The sequence below is a fragment of the Heliangelus exortis genome, chromosome 10 (assembly GCF_036169615.1).
Source record: "Heliangelus exortis chromosome 10, bHelExo1.hap1, whole genome shotgun sequence".
NCBI classification, from domain to species: domain Eukaryota; kingdom Metazoa; phylum Chordata; class Aves; order Apodiformes; family Trochilidae; genus Heliangelus; species Heliangelus exortis.
In genome coordinates this window covers 16,463,648-16,486,802 of record NC_092431.1, presented here as the reverse complement: position 1 = coordinate 16,486,802, position 23,155 = coordinate 16,463,648, and the positions used below count along the sequence as shown (strand labels likewise).

Genomic DNA, 23,155 nt, shown 5'->3' with positions numbered 1-23,155 from the left:
TCCTCAAGTCACCATTCACACAAAGAATCTACAATTCAAAGAAATATTCAGATAGAGTTATACAGTGTTGAGCTGATTATACAAGGGTTTGGTTTGGAAGGGACCATAAAAAAATCACCTAGTACCAAACCCACCTGTCACGGGCAGGGACATCTTCCACTAGCCCAGGTTGCTGAAAGCCCCATCCCACCTGGCCTTGAAAAATTCCAGGAAGGGGGCAGCCACAGCTTCCCTGGGCAACCTGTTCCAGTCTCACCACTCTCACACTTAAGAATTTCTTCCTAATGTTTCATCTAAATCTACCCTCTTCCAGTTTAAAACCACCCCCCCTTGTCCTACCACTACTTGCCCTTGTAAAAAGTCTCTACCCAGCTTTCCTGCAGCCCCTTCAGGTACTGGGAGGCCATTATAAGGTCTCCCCACAGCCTTCTCTTCTCCAGGTTGAAGAACTCCAGCTCTCTCTGCCTTCTTCGTAGCAAAGATTCTGATCATATTTCTGGCTCTCTCCTGGACTCACTCCAAGAGCTCCATGTCCTTCCTGTGTTGGGGACTCCAGGACTGGGCAGTCACAGGAGCCGAGGGAGAGAATCACCTCCCTTGACCTGCTGCTGGCCATGCTTCTTTTGGTGCAGACCAGCATAGGGTTGGCTTTCTGTGCTGCAGGTGCAAATTGCCAGTTCAGGTTAAGCTTCTCATCAACAAATGCACTGATTACCTTACTACAACAGCATGTCTGCTATCAACACCAGTCTGGAATAGTCTTAATGCTGCATTCAACTCTAAAAAGATCAGCTTTTTAGCATAAACTATATGAGGGTCAAAATAAAATTACATAACCTATCCTCCTGAAGAATGAGGGTGTAGACCAAAAAAAACAAAACACTGTGACATAACTGAGAACTTGCTCACCAATAGGCCTACTCAGTCATAGAATGGTTGGGGTTGGAAGGGGCCTCTGGAGATCACAGAGTTCAACCTCCCTGCCCAAGCAGGATCACCTAAGGCAGGTCACACAGAAACACATCCAGACAGGTCTTAAAAGTCTCTAGAGGAGGAGACCCCACATCCAGCCTGTTCCAGTGCTCCATCATCCTTCTAGTGAAAAAGTTTTTCCTTATGCTGAGATGGAACTTTGCGTGTTCCAGTTTGTGTCCATTGCCCTTTGTCCTATCACAGGACACCACTGAAGAGATCAGCCTCTTCTTCTTGACACCCACACTTCAGATATTTGTAAACATTATTAAGATCCTCTCTCAGTCTTCTCTTCTGCAGACTAAACAGCCCCAGCTGTCTCAACATATCCTCATAACACAGATGTTCCAGTCCCCTCACCTCAGCCCTCTCTCTAGTATATCCCAGTCGAACTGGGGAGTCCAGAACTGGACACAATGTGGTCCCACTGGGGCAGAGTAGAGGGGGAGGAAAACCTCCCCTGACCTGCTGGACACACTCCTCTCTCTTAATGTACCCAGGATACCACTGGCCTTCCTGGCCACAAGGGCACATTGCTGTCCCATGGATAATTTATTGTCCACCAGGACTCCAAGGTCCTTCTCTGTGGTGTTGCTCTCCAGCAGGTCAACCCCTAACCTGTGCTGTGCATGGTGTTACTCTTCCCCAGCTGCAGAACTCTACACTTATTCTTTGCCCAGCTCTCCTAATGACCCAAATCTAGAGCTACTGTTGGATATCATCTTACTGCTTAGAGATGTGAAGTCAGTAACAAGCTGATAGAACTGCATTACAAATGTACATGACCTCCTGTATAACCTGAAGTCCTGTGGGTGCATACGTTCCTCTGGTTAATTTAATTTTGCTAGGTGAGTAAATCTCCTCATGACAAACTATAAAGAGAGATAAGTCAATCTAATAATTCCACAAGTTGTTACCCCAATAGTGCTGGATTAGCCAGAGGCAATTTATAAAAATCTCTCTGTCAAACATGGTGACCATCATAATTGCAACAGAGAACTATTCAGAGGAAAGCCTACTTGAAATTTTACCACATAGCTCCCCCTGACATGGAACTGCAAGTGCACAAAAAAAAAAAAAAGCCTTGATCTGACGTTATTAGAAATCCTCAATAACATTACCTTGCTAAGTAGTAATAAATCAATCTCAACATAAGAGAAACAAATCAGGATTTTCTGTATTTTCTGGTAGAATTTATTAAAAAACCCTTTATACACATAATTGAATTTTACTTCTTACATAGCAAAAGGAAAACTTGGAGGGAAAAAAAAAAGAGCATAGTAAGTATTAGGAGCTAGATTCTTATGGTTCTCTCAAAAACTGATTGAGAACTGTGTTTTTAAAAAGCCTCGATAAAAACTGCATTTGTTAATGTTTCTTTAACATGAGACATAAAATATTCCAGAATTCATCCTGAAATAAAACAGGAGTGCAAGGATAAACCTAGTTCAGGAACCAGATGAAGAAGGCTAAAGTGCACAGGCCCTCAAGCCAGACACATGCTACGTTATTATTCTCATTCCACCCTCTCATGTTTTCCAACAGAAAACAGGAAAATCCTGGGAAAGTTTTTTCAGATTCAAATGCACAGCCTCTGTTATCTTATGACAGAGTAAGAGAGAGAACAGTCCTCAAAGAAACAAATCACACTTCAGGTCTATAGAAAGGAACATGTCAATGCACTACTTGAGATAAGGAACAGAATGAGACTCTGAGCAACCCCATCTGTGTCCCTGCTCACTGCAGGGGGTTGGACTACATGACCTTAGGAGGTCCCTTCCAACCTAAATTATTCTATAATTATATAAAACCACATTCAATGTCCCCTGCCCTTCCAGAAAACAGTGCAGCATTAAATGTGTTCTCAAAGCTCCTAGCAGACACATTTCTGACAAAATTAGCATTTCAGTAATCAAGGAATCAAGATCTAATTCTAGAACTACCTAGATGATAGTTCTGAAGCTGCTCTTGCTCAGGAACTCTGTATTTGTTCTAGACATCTATCACTTGCCATGTAGAACTTTCTTCTGTACCTCAAGGATTGCTTTAACTTGCCACATAAACAGCATTCCCTTCTTTAACTACTTTCTTAATGACAAGAAGTCATCTCAGTTTTCCAATACAACATTAAGCTTCAGAAAGAGAAATAGGACAACTATAATGATAGAACTCCCTCATATACTTAGAAATACATTTGTTCATCTACTTTTATATGAAGACGTAGCCTGCATTTTCATTTTAGGGATAGAGAATAATACCTTCTCACTGTTTATGCATGCTAACACTACCTGGGAATTCATGGAAAATTTTGGTTGCATAAAGCATGGCACATCCAATGCAGTTTGAGTTTTTCTGAAATCTTGCTTAGTAGCAGTACCTGAATTTTGCCACAACCCTATTTCAAGTAGTTAAATCTTATTTAATGTGTTCTGATACAAAGAAAGGTACTCACAACATTGCCACAAGACACAGGAAGTGGTGGATCAGCTGGCTCCTAAATTCTTCTACATTGCAACTATTACCTCCTCCTGCCCCACTGCTAAAATGTTAAAGAAGAGGAGGTCTTCTTTACAGCTCCCATCTGCTGTTGTCTCCAAGTTGTTTAAGTGAAACAGAACATGCTCTGTGGTGTGCCAGCAGCCCAGCACCAGCTGAGATGACTGTACAAGACTTTCTTGGCTCTTAGGTGTCCTAACAAGTTCCCCCTCCTTTTATATCTTCTTCTTATGCCTAGCCCAAAGCTGTTGGCTTTCCTTTTTGAAGGATTTTAATACTGTGTTAGTAGTAGCACTCAGAGGGATCAGAATCAATCTTTGATTTTACTTTTCTGCACATATTTAGCACTTCTCACATTTTGAAATTACCTAGTACTCCCTCTAGGGATTACTTCCCACACTTACATCTATGAAGACAACCAGGTAAATCAAAGATGCTCATTTATAATTCAGTTAACTTATCCTTCCAATGCTGATCCAGAGTGTGTGTGGGAAAAATAGCTCAAATGCCACTGCAAGATATTTCCAACTGGTTAGCAACCTCTCTAGAAAGAGAAAAGCAAGAGTGAGCAAGTAACACCATTACTATGACCTTTGTCACAAAAGAACTTTTAAATCTTTCAAGGAAGATCCTGGCATTCACTATTGGACTCCCCTTATGTCCTTCTGCATATGGGATCAAAAACCACAGCAGTTGGCTCTGGATTTCTCAGGTCTGGGGAACTTCAAGGATGGAAAAGAGCATGGTTGTAGAATGTGGTAGAGGAGAAGGAAAAGATTTGAAAACAGCCCTCTACATTTACAATTTTTATCAGAATGCAGTGCTTTTTATTACAGAAAAACATCATTTCCCTTTCAAATACAGGTCTGATGAGATCACAAAGCTCTTCTCCAAGACCTCCTCCCTCAGTCCAGAGTTTCTTTGGTGGTACCTACCTACCTACCAGGTATTCAGCAGCTATAGCAAAATCAAGTGTCTGGGTTAATTTCAGGATACTCATCATTCCCACTCATTTCCCCAAAAGCCAATAAATGATACAGCAGGCAAGCAAAGATGTTCATCTTTCCTTAGTGCAAACCTGGAAGCCTGATGTGACCAGGAGCCTCTTCAAACATCCCAGAAAAAGACCTGACAATCAACACAGAAATTTAACCCTGGGGACACATGCAATTAAAACTGTTACCAGAAGTTTCCTTTTAAATCTTTACAAGGAAAGAGAACTAAAAGAGATGTGTGATGTTGTTACAGTAATTAACAATGTATGGAAATTCAGAGTAAAGGCATTCTCTTTGTCAATGATCAAAAAAATTTAGTTCTGTACCTAAACACCTGTTGATCTCATTGCTGCAATGGATTGTAGCACAATTTTTCACAAGAAGTTATAAAAACAGTAACATAAATTCATACTTTGCTGTTTAACACAGACGACCACACCTGAGTGGAAAAGCATTATGCTTTAATCTGGAAAAGAAATTAAGACAACCTAAGAACTAGCCCATTACCATCTGATTAACAGTAAAAAGGAAAGATACATGTTTGCAATTACTTCACTGAAGGAAAAAGACACACATGTATGTAGTTCTGTGGTCATAAGACATCATCTTAACCACAACTGAGGGGGCAGGAATTGAAAAAAAAAAAAAAAAAAGGAAAAAACCCAAAACCACACAAGTGAGATCAGTCTATTTCATTTTTTTTATAGATTAACCAAAAGCATAATTTCTACACTGGCAAGCATACACTGACATAATTTGCCACTGGCAATTAAGCTAGCAGGTCTTTAGTAATGTTTATTTACTCAGATAGATAGGTAATTATCTTCAGTATCAAGGTAAACTATCACACTTTACCTAACTTGAACCTTATACATAATCCAGTTTAGAATAACTTCCTTTTCTCTTAACTTTTATGGATCTAGCAAAAGACAAGAAACTGCAATCATCTGTTCCTGCACTAAACAGTTTGTCTCCTGCAACATTGCCCAAGTGCAGAGAGATTAAAAACAAATGAGAACACAGATGTTGCTGCACGATACAGTTTGCAAGTGAACAGTATTACACACATTTTATAAACTATGGTAGAAATGAATTCTGGTTGACTACCATGAAGACTGAACACTGAAAACCAGTGTAAGCTGGAATGATGGATGCACTTGTACTGTTTTAAAATGCCAACTAGATGTTTGCATTAAAAAGGGAGGGGGGAAAGGGGAGTGGGAAGGAGGGGAAAGGGTTAAAATACTGAAGTAGAGAAACTAAGTACGAGTCCCTTCAGTCATGCTATCATCTTCCCCTCTGTCCTTCTGCCTGCCCACCCACCTTATTCCTCACTGCCATGTTCAGTCTTCAAGCAGAATGATTAAATGAAGAGCAGAGCATCGAGCTCTTTCTTGATACACTTTTTATGTTGCCAAAACCAAATCTCTGCTTGCTTCTCTCCTGAAGCATTAATGATTATCTGCAAGAAGTATCTAGTGAGCCTACATAGGTAAACTGTAATTAGAAATCCCTACAAGCTTTGAAATACCATTGACCAACAAATATCCCAGTGCACTCTCCAAACACAGAACCTTTATTCCAACAGGAACTTTCAGTAAAAAATGATGTGTGAACAGCAGACACTGATGTTCACACAAGCATACTGCATACAACCCAGCAGGCGATTTTTCTGTTTTTTTTGGATTATGCCCTGGAGGTGCTGGCACAATGGAATTTCAATACCATAATTGCTTATTTCTCTGTGTGCCAGCCTCTGAAATAACAGGTAAAAAGGGGAAAAAAATACACATAAACCAAATATTCTCTTTTTCAAATTACAGGAATCACAAAATAAAATGTTTTTAATTCCCTAGTTCAAACGATGTAATTTATAACCATGACACAAATAGCAAAGAAGCACAAAAGAGGGAAAATACAGAAATAACATAACGTTCCCAAGGTTCAGTTTACAAGGACCTCACACAAAGTTGGGGTTTTTGTTGTTTTTTTGTTTTTTTTTTCTGCAACTCTTACTAGAAACAGTATTATTTGCTAAAAATGCAGTAGCTGCCAAAAGCTATGATCCATCTAAAGCAAACATGTTTAAGATGGAAATAGAGTGTTAATGCTGAAGAAAGGCAGAATTGAGTATACAAGTTTTCTTTTAAAAGTGTTGAAGCAACTGCAGTAGTTAAGTTTGTTTTTCATCTTTCTGAGCAAAAAACCTGATTGCATTTGCAGATAAGCACCTAAATTAGAGAGAAGTACATTAAGACAAGAAATAACCAAATATCAAACTTTCTAATTAAACCTCTTTTTCCTGCAGAAGGTTATTGGGAATTCAACACTAGCCTTGGTTCACATGATAGAACAATGGGAAAATTTTCCGAATGGTTGAACGCGAACCCTGACAAGTGTGGAGAGCCAACTACAATACATTATATGGTAGCATAACCTGCCACCCACGTTGCTGAGAGAACAGCTTTCAAACACATGCACCGAGCTGTAAAACCACAAAATCCCTTATTACACATTGTCCCATACTTAAGGTGAAATACACTATCCCCCCCCCCTCCCTGTTTTACAGATCTTGGGGCTTTTTTTAAAACTTCATCTCTGAAGTTTATTTAGCAGCTAACTAGGCTGTTTTTCAGACTTTTTTTTTTTTTTTTTTCCAAATGCCATTTTTCCTGTTTTGTTTTCTAACCAAAATAAAATTGTGTTTTTACAGTACACAGTAAAACCCATCAGGTCTCTCCCGGTTGCCTCTTTTTTTTTTTCCTAAATACTACATCCACCTGTGTGAAATTATCCAACTTTTTTATAAGGAAATGTCTGATACATGACTAATTCATTTGTGAAGGCTTATTTCTGGAGGGAAATATTTTTCTTGTTTTAATAAGATACATGAATCATCACTACTCAAGTAAAAAATGGTTCCATCATGCTTTTGATTGAAAGACCAAATATCCTGTTATTTACTGTGATTCCTGTCCATTGAATATATTCAAATTGCAAAGAGAAACTGCCATAGTATGTGTGGTTATAGACACTGGCATTCATGTAAGCCAACCACTGCTGTAAAATGACAAACATACTCCACCCTCATTACAACATGCTGTGGTTACTAGCCAAACATCTTTGCCTTTTCTGAAAAAGATACATTATAATAAAAGCAGTTGAGCAAAACAAATAACACAAGGGGACCCAAGTTATGATAGAAGTAATAACAATTGTTAGAAAACATAACTCTGAATATGGGAAGCAAGCTACTCAATGATTTTAGGAATGCATATAAGCTCATGCTACAAAAAGAGATCACTGAAATATGCTGGTACATAAAACTTTCTTAATGATTCCCCCCTCCTCCTGCCCCCCCAACTAGACATGTCTGCTGCTTGAATCACTGCATTCCAAGATAGTTAGAGGATATGCACAGTTTCTTCAGGGGTTTTCAGTTGCAATTTTGCTGGCAATGGGAATTTTATTTGCAAGTGTTTCTATTCTACTGACAAGGTCAATTAGTCCAAGGAACTATTGGTTGTTCTGTCTGATAGCTCAGTGTATTTGTTCAAGCAAGCACTTTTATAACCCACAATTGAATTCAGTTACCCTTATAAACACCACTGCCCACAGGGATTTGCACTACATTTTGGGCATGTAAAAGAAAAACATGCTTTTCTCCCCTCTACCTGAGAGCATGTATGTTTGATTACAACTTGAATTTAAGGGAGTAAAGGGTGGGGGTGAATACTAATTTCAACATATATATACATGATCTATTGTATCTCAATATACATATTTGGACCAAGTACTAGGGGCTGAAAAAAACCACAAACATTTGACTGATCTCTCTAGGAGCTTGAAAAATGTGGTAATGCTACCAAAGAGAGATAGATCAACTTCTCCTCTTTAACCAGGCCTCAAAAAGAAAAAAGCCATAGTTTAAGAGAATCAGAGAGGTGATATACGTAGCACTCAGTGTTAAAGTAGCACTCAGTGTTAAAGTGCTACATAAAATTCTTTCACAAATGCAACAAGCACAGAGCTGAACGTTGAAGGGGGAGAATAGAAACCAGCAGCAGAAGCTGGTAGTTAAAAAAAAAAAAAAATTGCAAAAAGATAACTATTCCACAGCTACAATTTTTGTAGGTCAAAAGCATGGCCATGCCACTGACAAAAGGTGTGAAGAGGCAAAATGAGAAACTCTAATCTCACAGAAGTTAACACGTGTGTACCCCTTTACCCTTCATACAGTATCTTGCAAGAAAGAGATTCCTTGTTTTTATTAGGAATGGTAAAGGGGCCAGTCTGTTAGTGCACTGCTCTTCATTATTCAAGTCATCTTTGGCAAATCCTTCATGGATACAAAGTCAAGAAATTATCAGGGAAAACCAGCAGTCTTTTGTGGCTTTATTCTACCACTTTGAGTTTTATACAGGTACTACAAAAACTGAAAAGCCTACCAAAAGCTTCTGGGAAATCTGGAGTATTGGAGAAAAATCAATCAGAGAGATACTGAACAAGGAAATATGGATTCCAGAAAGCAATAAACTGGTGAGCAACATAGAAGTGTACACAGTATATTAAATCTCTAATAGCTTTTTAATCAGCATTAAAGCACACCTGAAAACAAATAGCTTTTCTGAAAAAAATTGCCACAAAAAGTTGAGTCAGTATAACAAATCAATGACCAAATACAAAACAGGTTTCAAGGACTGGAAGACTGAGTGTTTTATTTAGGCTTAGCTAAGGAAGGAACTTTACACATAAGTGTGTATGGTGCTATTCCTTGGTTTTATATATATGGTGAATATATATTGTATATATGGTGCTATACCTAGGTAGATGTAAATCATACCAGTGCAAACCAGGTAATTCTAGACAGAACTAATTCATTTGAATTTAAACATCAGGCATTCACAGTCTGGTACCAATGAACATCACAATTACAAGTTCCAATTGGTCAGGTATAAACTGGACAACCTGAGGTGGACTTTGACTTGGGATATTGGTTCAGTAGCACAGACAACCTGCACAGACTACAAACAGAGCACTTAACCTTCCTACAAGGTGAATAATACATAATGAATAATTCTTACAACAGTATTATCATCCTATGTTCTTCAAAAGAGTGTTGGATAATATGCTTGTATAACTTTGCAGTTGGTTTTCTATACTGCTACAAGGCCACAACTTCATCTGTACTTTAAAAAAAAAAAAAAACTAACTAAAAAAAATTCAAATATTTGGCTTTCTGCTCCTGACAGACAGAGCACTATCTGCAAACTGTTGCTGTCTGACAGAGAAAGGACTGGAGTTGGTTTAAAATACTGTAATTAGAATACACTAGTGGAAGCTCAAATTAAAGTCTGTGAAAAATTCCCCCATCTCACTGGAGGACAGTTTCCCTGTATTGATAAGCTTTTTTCTTTAATCTTCTATTTTAAGCCATCCATACCAGGAAAACTTTATAGAAGTAAAATATATAACAAGCATTTTAAGAATTTTCTTCAAATCCTACTCCAGCTTCATGTACAGAAGAGAGATTAAATCATGTAACCAAACACTCTCTACAAAACAGGTATTACACAGTGTAGCAGAAATTTTAAGTGTTAAACTGATTAGTAAGTTATCTTGCCTACTCTCATTGGCAGTGAAGAGAGGAGCTTTTTCACTTTCATATAAAAAAATACTACATATTTTCTAATTTGTTTTCTGTGGTGGAACTTGGATCAAATGCTCATGAAAAAGATTATAACTCCAGGCAGGCTTTCAAATATATGCAAAACTTTGTGCTCCAATCAGTTCCTAGCCTCTATATGATGGAGCTCCCTTGAGGAAAGCTCTGTACTTCATCAAGTTCCAGCCTTCCATGGAGCTGTTGCCATGTTCCTCACATGGCTTTTCAGAAGATAAAGTCAGACTTACAGTATTAAAAACACAGGTCCTCTAAAATGAACCCTTGTCTGAGTCCCTCTGTGACAAGAGGTTCCTTCACAGATTTGTTTTTGAACACTGGAATACAAACAAAGAAATAAGTATCTTTCTACTTGAAACATATGCCACAGCATTAAAACAATGTTTAGTTTTCCTCTTTTCCCCCAAGATTCAACAGAAAAGATGTGCATTTCTCTTAAAATAGAGTTCAGAGAAATGGTAAGATAAAAATGCTTAGCAATTTTATGATGTGTGGACCTAAATAATTTTTCATTCTTCAGAATTCTTGTAGGTCTAATGTGGATCTCTCTGGTACTCATATGCACAAAAGCCTGTTTCTATAGCTGCACAGTAAGCTCTGTTCCAATATATTACTATGCCAAGCTATAAAAAGCAGGAAAACACAATCCTGCTCATAATTTCCATTGTTTGAAGCATATATTGGTTGATATCTATAAGCACAAGAAAGATGAACAGGTCACAGTGATGATATTAGGAGGGAACAGTGATGTTACAGCAATAAGTGACCCTCTTTTGTTAAGAGGCCTTGATGTGAACATCCCAGCTGGTGACTCACAAAATATCCCTTCAGCTGGAAGAGGGAAATATGGAATACCAACTGCATCAAATGCAAATAACTTCTCTTGACACAGGGCTCAGTAACTAACCAGTACCAGAGGACCATTCCATTCTCGTCCTTCACAGATTTCCAGTACTGATAAATTTTAGAGGAAAGAAACTGGTACTGTCTGCAACCTGATAAACTAAATCCATATACAAAGAGCATAACAGCAAGTTATTCAAAACAAAAGGAACTGATTCCATGACCTTGTCTGCAGAACATCCTAGAGACAGACAAGAAAAACTACAGTTTAAAAGTTTATAAATCTAAAGCTTATGCAGTCTTTTCTTAGCATCAAGTGCAGTTTGCAAAAAGCAGACTGAATATCTTTCACTGACATTATAAGCCCAAGGAATAATTAGGGGTCAGAAAATGCATCTTTTCTTAAATGGCAGAGAGAACAGAGAGAAATGGTTTCTAAACAAAGTACTTGAAACCTAGTCTGGATTCTAAATAAAGCAATAATAACTCAGTCCTCCATGTTCAGAGGAATGACCTTAGAGATGCTTGGTCAGAGAGTCAGAAGCAGGACATTTTCTTGATTCATTAGTTGGCAACAGTCCTATGACAAGTTTCCATTCCCTTGTTCCTCATTATCTAACTTTACTCCACATAAAGAAAACAGGTTGCTGTTGAAGCTCAGAACATCTCTAGGAGAGTCCAGCCTCTTCCCTTTAATCAATGGACACTTTCAGAATTAAGAGATTACAATAGGGTCAGACTTCTGTACCTACCCCTGTGAAAAGCTTCCCAGTTTGGGCATTCCTCTGGTTGCCAGTTCCCTGCTCTAGTGCAGAACCTCTCTGAATCCTGAAGAACTGGCCCTGTCCGTGGTGCTTGGCCACAACACCAGGCAACCAGGGAGGCTGCTGTGCCAGCCACAACTCTGAAGCACCTGGTAATGAAACACCAAGTGAGACCAGAGAGCTAGGAAACAAACTGAAGACAAAATAGCAATTCAATAAGAGACAAGAAAAAGCTTAAATAAAGGACTCAGACTGCTGCCAGCAAAGATGTATTAAGACAAGGCTTTCACCTGAATCTTCCAAGTGACCTTCAGAACTGAGTCTTTAAAAGGTTATGTAGGCTTTTGTTCCAGGAAGAAAGCCTATAGGAACAGAGTTAAAGCAGGTCTCTGCCAAAGCAATGTTTAACACTTACTATCATTCTTTGACCTCCAGTGACAAATTGTCTTTTTTCCTACACGAGGACTCTCCCTCCCTGCCCAGCAACAGCAGGGTGTACCTATAAATATTGTTAAGCAGGGGAGTCACTCTGCTCCAGCAGCACCACTTCAGACTCAGGGGCTTTCAAAAGCTGCAAAGAGGAAACACCTTGCTCACCTAGGTTACACTAAGCCATAAACCTGTTTGCAGATTTGCCCAATGGCATAAAGAGAGCACACCCCCAGCCAGGGGCTGACCTCCTTTGATGGAATACTTCTGACCATTTCCTTCTAGGCCTTAACATTAATTCATCTCATTTGCCATGTGAGTTTTCACTCCCCTTGAACAATTTGAAAAGCAAAGTGCACGTAGCAATGCCATGCACTAGCAGGGGTTTGGTCCCATCACAAAGCTTTTCAGTTTTGCTGAACTATTCTAACAAAGTGAAAACCACAGCCTGCTCCAAATTAAAAACCATGGCAAAGTCAAAAAAAAAGCATGCTGCAGGAATATTACACCTAGTTACAAGACATATGCCACATTCTGCTCTTGAGTCCTTCGCGATCTCCTTCAAGAGGGGTTCTGCTTCTTACAGAAACTTTAATTTGGGGATTAAACACCAGTGGCTTTTCTCAGATGGGAACTAATGCAAGAAGTGAGTAACTGTTTTCAGAAAGTCTGACCCACACTTTCCCACAGTGCCTACTTCATCCAGAGGTTTACAACTCCTACTCATAGAATACAAGAGTTTACAGGTGTCTTGCCTTCCTGTATGACATCCATCCATTACAGTCTGACAGCAGAAGCCACTGAAACTACCAGGTGAATATACCCTGAAATCCTACTTGCACTTCACCTCATAACACTTCAACTCAGTGCAAGATGAACTCCTGGTGACATAATTGTGTTGGAGAGGCACAGAGGTTGCAAGCAGGTGAGCACTACCTGAAGAGTCCAGAGATCTGCAGCCCACATTTCGCTCATGTCCTTTGTGGTGAGTTATTTTAATATGAGAATGGGTAATTACTTAAATCACATACTGAAGAGTCTGGATGCTGTTCCAAAAATGCCTTTATAGATTATCTTCTCCATCCAGACTGTTTACACCATTATGTGGGAGAATTCTGAGGCTGGAAATGAGAAAATATTTGCTCTCCAAGCTCAACATTTGTGATAAAAAGCACTTAAGTGAGAGGAGAAGACTTACTGCAAACATCTTAACTGTAGTTCCTTCAGCTGAACAAGGGAATAATACTGCCAGATTACAACAGCTGCTCTCACCCATAGGATTGGGTACAAATTGTTCATTTCTCAAAAGGAAAAAAAGAAATTAAAAAATAATTTCATCTTATATTCCAAAAAGGACATGCCTACACACTCAAACACAACTAAAGCTAATCTTACATTAGCAATAAAACCTAGTCTAACAGCTCACTACATTGTTTTGAAAATTATCACTAGGAAAAAAACACAGCATCATAGGACTCTGATTAGACACTGTGAGCTGGGCAAGCATCCATGGAAAAATATAAAGTTCTTTAGCTGGATTTTTCAGCCAGTTACTTGGTCCTGAAGCCAATGGAGTAGTTGTATAACTAAGCAGATCTCTCTAAAGAGCTCACAGTGGTTCACACTGCATTGATAACCTGTCTATGTGTCAGAGAAGCTGAAGAAGTGAAAGTGAAAAAGTTTCAGGGCTGAAAGAAAATTTAAGAAACATATTCCAAGTATCAAGCATTTCAGGAATTATGAAAACTGATAGCAATATTTAACATTACAGGGGCAATAAAGATAGCCACTAATATTTTAGAGCAGAGTATTGTATCTCACTCGTAAACACCTTGACCATATTTTCATCTCAGTTTTGAAGTAAAAAAGCATGAGCAAGTGGTATGCATAAGAATTACTACTCTCATGCAACATTTAGTCACATTAATATACTATAAAAGATAATCACAACTTATTTCATTTAGAAGTGCCTTTTTAACTGAGTGTATTATTTGTAGAATTACTACACATTCTATTGCTTCTCTAAGTTTTCTCTAAGAAGCGGGATTTAGCCACTATATAAAAGACCTAAGATATGTATAACACTGTACTAAGCATTATTATAAAAAGATTATCATTCAGTTACTGGAAGAGTAGACTACAAGCACAAAACCAAACTGACCATTAAGGCAGAGGGCCCTGGACAGCCTGGAGAGTTGAGCTGATCCCAATGGGATGAGGTTCAACAAGGCCAAGTGCCAGGTCCTGCACTTTGGCCACAACAACCCCATGGGGAGCTCCAGGCTGGGCACAGAGTGGCAGAAAGGGACCTGGGAGTCTGGATTGACAGGAAGCTGAACAGGAGCCAGCAGTGTGCCCAGGTGGCCAAGAAGGCCAATGGCATCCTGGCCTGGATCAGAAACAGCGTGGCCAGCAGGTCCAGGGAAGGGATTCTGCCCCTGTGCTCAGCCCTGGGGAGGCCACAGCTTGAGTCCTGTGTCCAGTTCTGGGCCCCTCAGCTCAGGAAGGAGATTGAGGTCCTGGAGCAGGTCCAGAGAAGAGCAAGGAGGCTGTGAAGGGATCCAGCACAAGTCCTGTGAGGAAGGGCTGAGGGAGCTGGGGGTGTTCAGGCTGGAGAAGAGGAGGCTCAGGAGAGACCTCATCACTCTCTACAACTCCCTGAAAGGAGGTTGGAGCCGGGGGGGGTCAGGCTCTGCTCCCAAGTAGCTCCCAGTAAGACAAGAGGCCATGGGCTTAAGCTCTGCCAGGGGAGGTTTAGGTTGGAGATTAGGAAGAAATTCTTTACAGAGAGGGTGATCAGACATTGGAATGGGCTGCCCAGGGAGGTGGTGGATTCTCCATCCCTGGAGGTTTTTAAAAAGAGACTGATGTGGCACTCAGTGCCATGGGCTGGGAACCACAGTGGAAGTGGATTAAGGGTGGGACTTGATCTCAGAGGTCCCTTCCAACCCAAATGATTCTGTGATTCTGTGACAACAATGACATCTAGTGGACACTCAGAAAACACACCCATAGCAACACAAGGAGAAGTTCCCACTGCTGTCACCAGCCCTTCCATCTAAGAATCAGGAAAGAAGTGTAAGTCAAAATTTCAGAGAACATCACAAGTGATTGAAAGGATTTACATACAGAGCACCACCATGATAGAGACATACATGCATACTACACTTTCTATTCCTGCTGCATATACAACCTTTTGCTTGTAAATTGCTCCTTTTGGGACTTCAAACATTGAAAAACAAAGTGAAAACAATAAACATTCCAAAAGTAAAACTTTATCACCTCTCTTCTCATCATTCTGATTCTGTTATAGCAATTCCTGCCATGCAAGGAAGACAAATTAAACCTTCCCAATATATCAAGCAGTAGCTGCTGAGGTCTAGAGAAGAGGCACCCAAAACATGAGGCTACCATAACTCAGAATTAGCAAAGATACCTTCTCATGAGTAACCTGACCAGTTTCCAAGATGGACTTCTATGAAGATCATGGATTTTCAGTCCAGTAAAATTATTTGCTATGTGCCAATAGGCTAGCAAAGCTTATCAGTTAAAGCAACTCAAATCTGATCTCAGTTATTTTGAAAAGTGTTTCCTAGCTAGATTGTCACCACAAAAAAATATTGGGTTTAGGGTTTGACTGACACTTTCATACTTAAAAACTTAAATTAAAACACTACAAATCTACATCCCATTCTAAGTCTTAAGCTTCAAATGTCATTCTACAGAAATGGAAATTGCATTTTGCAGCACGTTGTTAAAACCAAAAATACTGCATCCCTTCCAAAATTTATACATCTCAGTGACAGTCATAAAAAACATTGCTAAAGTTTAAAAACTACACTCAAAAGTAAAACATCATTTATGAACATATCTAAGTAAAAATCTGCATTGGACTTATATATATGATAAGCAAGCAAAATAGCAACTCAAATTCTATGATTTTGGAAAAGCTGGTGTTGCATTTCCTCTAGCTCTCATGGTCAGTAGGGGCTAGGGTCAGCTATTAGTATCAGACAACTATGGATCAGATTCTTACTTTTATGAAGATTCTCCAGCCAGTAGATTACAAAGAAACCTTTGCATAAGTGCCCCATGTCCAAATTTCTTTTTGCCAGGTTCTCAAACTGAGCTTTGAATCAGATGCCTACTATTTAATAAGAGTACATGAAGCCTCCCAAAAATGAAATCCAGACTCTAAATATATTTATGCAGCACCAGAGGCAGCCATAAATAAAACCTGTGGTTTTGAATTCTGATTTCTAGTGAGACCCCAGTAGCTGAGCAATCCATTCATGAAAAAAATAAGGTATGAATTCAAGTTAAGTATAAAAATGCAACTACTAAAAAGCAAAGTCTCCATTTTGATGTATGCAGTACATAGGGTCTGCATGTATTTTAAGTGAGATTAGAGTTTAAACAATTCTAAACAGCCCTGTTACAAAAAACAACACCCTTTATTCAGTTTCAGTATCTGTAGATCAAGTCTGCCATAATCATGTTGGTAATGAAGCCTGCTAAAACCAGAAACCAGCCTGGTATATTTTCAAGACAAAAAATAAAAGCAAACAACAAAATAAACCCAGCCATTTTCCCCCTCCAAGCACAATGCCATAATTTACCTTCAAAATCAATTTTACTACATCAGACATCCTAATGAGAGGGGACTTTTTTTAGACAGAAAGTAAAGCATCATTGACCTACCCGGATTTCCTGGAGATTATGAAAATTATTTCCTACTCTGACAGAGATTTTGCTTGGAGTGTAACTTTCATCAGATTTGTAGTCTGCATAAATACATAATGTCTTCACTGTTGTTTTCCTTCTGAAAGAAGCAACAAAAGCTATGTAAGCAAAGCAAAGCAAAATGTTTAGAATTAGTTTGTTGCTAGTTTGTAATAACTAAGGATTTACATGTTCTAAAACTTAAAATAAGTCTGTCTACTGATTTATAAGAGCCCTGCTGTTAAAGCAACAAGTGGTGTTACCACATTAAGTTATGCACACAGTTCATGTTCACTGTTCTGTCTGCCTTCAGAAGTGTGAGTATTTCAAGAAATGCCAAATAAGTATTTGTATGTGATAAGGTGTATGTTTAGCCTATTGAATAATAGCCTATTCTCTTATTATACCAAAGAGTTCTCCAGAAAGTAAGTGGAAAAAAAAAATCCTACACAGAATAAAATAGGAAAAGGTTTCTCAAATGATTGGGTGTTAAGTCATGCTTTAAAACAGTCATCTACCCTTCAAATTACACATCAATGTAGGTATGCAAATCTGAAACTGTTACAAATGACAAACTGTTAAAGATCCAATTTTTGTTGCTTACTTAGGCATTTAATAATCATAACATTAGAAAAATTTCATTTTCAGAAATGTTATCTTTGCTTCTTACCAGCTGGGTAACAGGATTACCCCAGGAGTCCTTGCACTTCCAAATTTCCTATCTTGGTAAACAGTAATCAATACAAACTAAGACAAAACACCCTCACCCACATAATCTTTAATACCTAAACTGGATGTTCACCAAATGAGGCTGTGATCCATCTGACTGCCAGTAAGTTTCTAGATTATCATCTCGTAACTGATCCACTCCAAATCCTAAAAAAAAAAAGAAAAGGTGATAGTCTTGATTATCCCCCTTCCACCATGCAGCCATCACAGACATAAGTCTTCTAGAGCTGTTGCAAAATAAAGTGTATAGCCTGAGTTATAACATATAAAAAAATATTTCTAGATACCCAAGTTGTGCCTGTACTTTCATGACACAGAACTGAAAAGGGAATCTGTCAATCAAAGCTCAGTTACCCAAGTGTCTTTATATTATCTCTTGTTGAAGTCTGAAGGGTTTGAAACCATTCAACATGTCCTGGAATCTTAAATGGTTAAGCAGTAATTGCAAGAACAATACTTAATAGTTAGGCTTTTCTATAATCTAACTGCTGAACTACAGGAAAATCATAAACAGAGACCACGTGTTTTTTATAAAATTTTAGACAAATATAAATTTTCAAGTAATGCTCTGAAATAATTTTACTTTTTCATATTAGTAGCTAGAACAAGCAATAGGTGCCAGAAACAGTATCCCTGAAAGGTAATGCTGTCACATTTAACAACTACTGCCCACACAAGCTGCAGTTTCAATTCAGCAATTGAACTTTAACCTGCAATTAAAAGAAAAAAAAAAAATCTTTATTCTGTCTGAAGCAACTAAACCATATGATCTTTTTCCCCAAGCTATCAAGATATTAGAGCAAAGAAATTTAGCCTGAGCACAGGGATCACTCAGCAAGATACCAGGTCAATTTCTAACAGATATTTCTGAAAGAGCAACTCAACCATCCCAAAAGAAAATATATATTTTCAGATATTTTGAGCAGGTGTAAGCTACCATTAACTTCACCTCACCACCCCTTACAATAGTTTGATTTTACTTGCAGGATCTTAGGGAGCTACACTATAATGACTGAATCCATGCAAAGTTTGGACAGAACATTTAGGTTGCCAAGCTGCATGGCTTTTCCAATTTAAAATCAGGGACACCCAGGCAAAATGTCAAAGCACAGCAACAACTACACAGTGCTGGGTGTGTTCCTGCTCACATGGTTTAGTTGGGTTACCATGCAAGTAAAAAAACCAAACAATTTAGGGTAAATTTCATAAAAGATCCATTTCTGACATAGGTATAATATGATATATTGCATCAAATACAGACTTGGCCAATATCATTTGCAGTGGCTACCCAGACAGTTCAGACTACAGCAGCTTGAGTGCTACACTCCAGGTGTGACTTCTTACCCAAACATAAACCATGCACATGCAGCTTCTTACATCATGTGTTGTGATTTTACCTGGCTTACAGGATGAGAGTGACCAAACTGCCTGTGAGCCTATTTCTCTAACGGTACCAGTCCTCTCCAACTGCTTTGGATCAGCACCAGGTGGTGTCTTGTTTGGAGTAGTCATTTCTAGTAAAAGAAAACAGGTGAGTTACTCACTACATCCTTGTTTTGATGGGAAAAGGAAAGGATTGGTTTTCTTCATATAGTGATGTAAAAGACTGAAAATCTTTAAGGTTTCAACTAATGAACTGAACTAATGAAAATATGTTAAAAATTACAGTTGCATTCTGCTTTTCATGACAGAAATTCTGTTTAACCAGCTTAACAACAATACAATCTGGATAGCTTTGCTGAAGTTTCCCAGTACTCTAAGAATTTTAAAAAGCAGAAAGATAAGGAAGTATTGAGGAAAAATAATACATCAACAGGTCAGCTCACTCAAGTAACACTTATGGACATTTCACAAGGAGAAATACAAGTATCTCATTTTGGACAAGACAAAAATATTAGGAGTAGTGTACTCACCAAATAAAATTAAAAAAACAAATGAAACAAACCATTTTCTTATCCCAAGAGGAAAATGGAATGAGACTTTTTCTGATTTTTTTTCAGAAAGGGTAAAAGCAAGTAAGCTGTCTAGGAACCCCTCTCCCATAGAAACACTGGCTGGAAACAACTCCAATTTTCTAATGCCATGATTCCAAAAGATCATTAATAAACTGTTTCCTTACAACAACATTAATATATTGTCTTAATGACATGATCAACATCACATTTTCATTTTGCCACTACCATTACAGTGCATGCATATTTTCTGATGAAGACAAAGAGGTGGCTAAGCTTTTCTTCCCCCCCCTCCTTGAACTCTGTCACTCAGCATCTTCCTTAGAGACGTTTGATCGTTTCCAGAGAACATCCCTGAGAAGTAGTGGCCATTACAGATGCTTTAACAAACATACAGATTATGAACAGAGTGAAAGGGGTTTTAGAAATTCAACAGTCTACCTTTCCCAATGGAAACAACAGGTCCTTCTCAGTACACCAGTGGGAGACACAAACTGTACACCTGAAAGCAAACCCTTCACTAAGCACACACACTCTTCCACAACCTATTAATGAGAGAGAAGCACACATTGTAGTCCTTTCCTCCATAAAAATCCAGGCTCTAGGAAACTCTTGCTGATTTCAAAGCAGCCTTCTCCAACTAAAACTCCTAATTCCATCATGTTAGTACACAGAGAACTCTTTAAATGCACAGCTGTAGAGACCTCTGAGAGATCAGATTGTCCTCACCAGGTCTGTCTGTCTGTTTACTTCTCCAATAAGAGTTTCCACAGTTTCCCATGGACAGCCAGCTTCACTGCTTAATCAACCCAAAAGCCAAACGGTTTGCTTTAATATCCAACCCAAATACTACCTTCTTAAAACAAGTACATTTTCTTCTCTTGCTCCACAGAGAACTCCAAGACTAGTTAATCACACAACCCTTTTACAGGTGTGAGGGCACTCATCAAATTTCCTGTTTCTTCTTTTCTAATATGCCTCTGCCTTTCAAGTTTCCCTCAAAAACCAAGTTTTAGAAAACCCAATATTCTTGCACAGCCTAGAGATCCACATACTATTGTTAAATAATATCCATGCCCTTCTAGCTAAGGCCCTTCTTCAACAGTGCAATCACTTCCCTTGTCTATTGAATCACACCTGTTAACATGACAAAATAACATTTGTCCAGTTGGAAGGACATCAGACTATCAATTAATATTTAATTTACTATGCATTACAGTGCCCAAGTGCTTCTTTGAGATACTGTTTGCTGATCATTAATACCCTTTCCATTAATTATGCATTTGATTGTTCCTCCCTCTGCTCTCTTCCTCCCTCAGTTCTTGTTACCTGAGCTTAATTACACTGACTTCCAATCTGTTATCAATCTCAGAGATAAATTTGAATTCTGAGCCTGATCTGTACAGTGGTTGCAATCCTTCCAATTTGGCAGCATACCTAACTTGTGTTCTCCACTGCAGAAAGCAATGAAAGGACACTCAAAATAGAGCTCTCCAGGAGAGACTTTGTGACATCACAATTTCAAAATGAATTATTTAAGTCAGCTTCAAAAGCAGTTTTTCAATCCACTGTACAAGATAACACAAAAATTATTTTTTAGACCACGTTTTAGTTGCTTGTTTTTAACAGCAGGCAATAGCAGAACCCTGTAAAACTCAGGGTTTACACTTACATTGCTTCCCCACTAGCTGCACTGGCTACTCAAAAACCAAGTTTGACCCAGACTGTTCTTAACAAACCAAACTACCCCATTCTCTGTTTGCACATTGGTTTTAAATGTCTTCTACTTGCTAAAAGGTTCTCCTCCCAAACCACCCCCTTACAACTTTTCAGGGGATCAAAGTTCAGCTAGCTTTGCTTTTTTATTATTATTATGATGATGATTACATTCCCATCATATCATTTTATTGAGTTCTTACAAGTAAACGACTACAACTTCCAGCAAAACTGAACAAAGGCTGCACTGACTACTCCAGCATTTTCACAACATCCAGGATTTGCAAGACTGTTTTTCCTGTTCTTCCTAACAGGAGGGGACCTCGTACCTCAGATTCCTTGACCTCCCTACCTGCACTACTCATTTTACCTCACAACATTTTTCCACCTCTCATTTTCTTCAGATGGACCCTTGTTGATTTAAGGACTTTAAGCATCTTAAGATATATCCAGAAACTAGCCTCATACTAGGGTTCCTACTTTATTCAGATGGAAGATTAAACAGTAGCATTGAACGTTCAAATTATAAATGTTTGATTAATATCTGGCAATTATAGCAAGTGTTCAGTGGCAACCAGTTTCAACAGCTAGCTCACCTGTACATTTGATCCCTCAAATTATTCTCTTAATATACTTTTAAGCACCTATTATTTTTACCCTGCCCACATTATATTGGTTTAAGCCTATTAGCAAAATTGACTTGTCTTTCATTGTCACAAGCACAACCATATTTCACTACAAAGAAAGTAAACAAAGCAACTGCACAACAGAATTACATTAGCAATTTTTATATACGTATCCCTAAGCTATCTAAACAAATATAGCCTTTAAAAAATGTATTTTCGTACAAGACTAGAATTCCAAAGCTACCTAGTAAAGCTATAAACTGTTCTTTGAGGATACAGGCACTTTAACAGTGCTTAAGTTAAGTGAAAGCAGCCTTTAAGAAACACAATAAAACGAGAGGATGAAGCCAGTTTGACAAATCGAACTCAGCCCTCAGTAGCCCTCCCCCCGCGGCTTTTCATGACGATTTTAAGTACAATTCACAAGTTTTACAACATTAGATCACGGCTGCGTCCTCCAACCCCACGAAACACTTGAACACGGGAACTAAATCCGCGACACCTACTCACGAAGCACCCCGGCTGCGCTTCACCCCCGGATCCCGCCGCCCTCTCCCAGCCGGGGGTCTGTGCAGACACAGCACCACGCACCGGAGGAGGCACCCGGTTAAACAACCCCCTGCCCTCCCGCCCTCACCGCCCCGCACCGGTGGGCACCCGAAGGCCAAGCGAGTCACACCACACCGCACCGCCCGGCGCGGCTCCCCTGACACCTGGAGGCGAGAGGCGGGAGCGGCTCCTCAGCCCCTGCCGCCGGCTACAGCCTACACACCCCCGCTTCCTCCCCGCAGACCCAGAGCGGCGGCCCCACCTGATCCTCCCGGGGGGCGGCGGCAGCGGCGGTAGCAGCAGGCGAGGGGGGAAGGCGGCAGCGGGTGAGGGGGGAAGGCGGCAGCGGGTTCCCTCGCTGCAGTCACTGAGCTCCCGGTCTGCCTCCCCTCTCCCTCCTTCCCGCCCTCCGGTGAAGCCGCGAGGCCGCAGCACGCGCAGAGCCCCGCGCGCCCCGCGAGCTGGGTTTAAAAAGCGCCGCGCGCAGGGGCGGGGCCCACCGGCAGGTGCCCGCATGCGCCCAGCGCAGGGGAGGAGGGGGAGAGGGGAAGGGCGGAGCGCTGCGCGGCCTCCCCTGAGTGCCGAAACGGAGTGGGGGCCGAACCGGCCCGGGTTTCCCGTCGGCGGAGCGGCCCGGGCGGAGGGCGGAGAACCGGTGCGGGCGGACACGCCTCGTTCG

At 39.8% G+C, this 23,155-nt stretch overlaps 1 protein-coding gene across 6 annotated transcripts in view; it reads right to left on the bottom strand.

The window, feature by feature from the left end:
* Nucleotides 1-23,155, bottom strand: part of ANAPC10 (anaphase promoting complex subunit 10) — a 36,445-nt gene that overhangs the window by 13,137 nt on the left and 153 nt on the right. For 2 of the 6 annotated variants that reach the window (XM_071753743.1, XM_071753749.1), the window contains exons 2-4: nucleotides 19,031-19,147; nucleotides 17,690-17,780; nucleotides 16,884-17,004 (exon numbers count right to left, since the gene is read on the bottom strand). In XM_071753743.1, the coding sequence (XP_071609844.1) occupies nucleotides 16,884-17,004; nucleotides 17,690-17,780; nucleotides 19,031-19,145 (327 nt within the window). In that variant the 5' untranslated portion in view covers nucleotides 19,146-19,147. Of the gene's footprint in view, nucleotides 1-16,883; nucleotides 17,005-17,689; nucleotides 17,781-19,030; nucleotides 19,148-21,022; nucleotides 21,152-22,433; nucleotides 22,481-22,738; nucleotides 22,914-23,080; nucleotides 23,146-23,155 lie in introns of those variants that run through there. The other 4 variants (XM_071753747.1, XM_071753748.1, XM_071753746.1 and 1 more) reach the window with 4 other exon arrangements.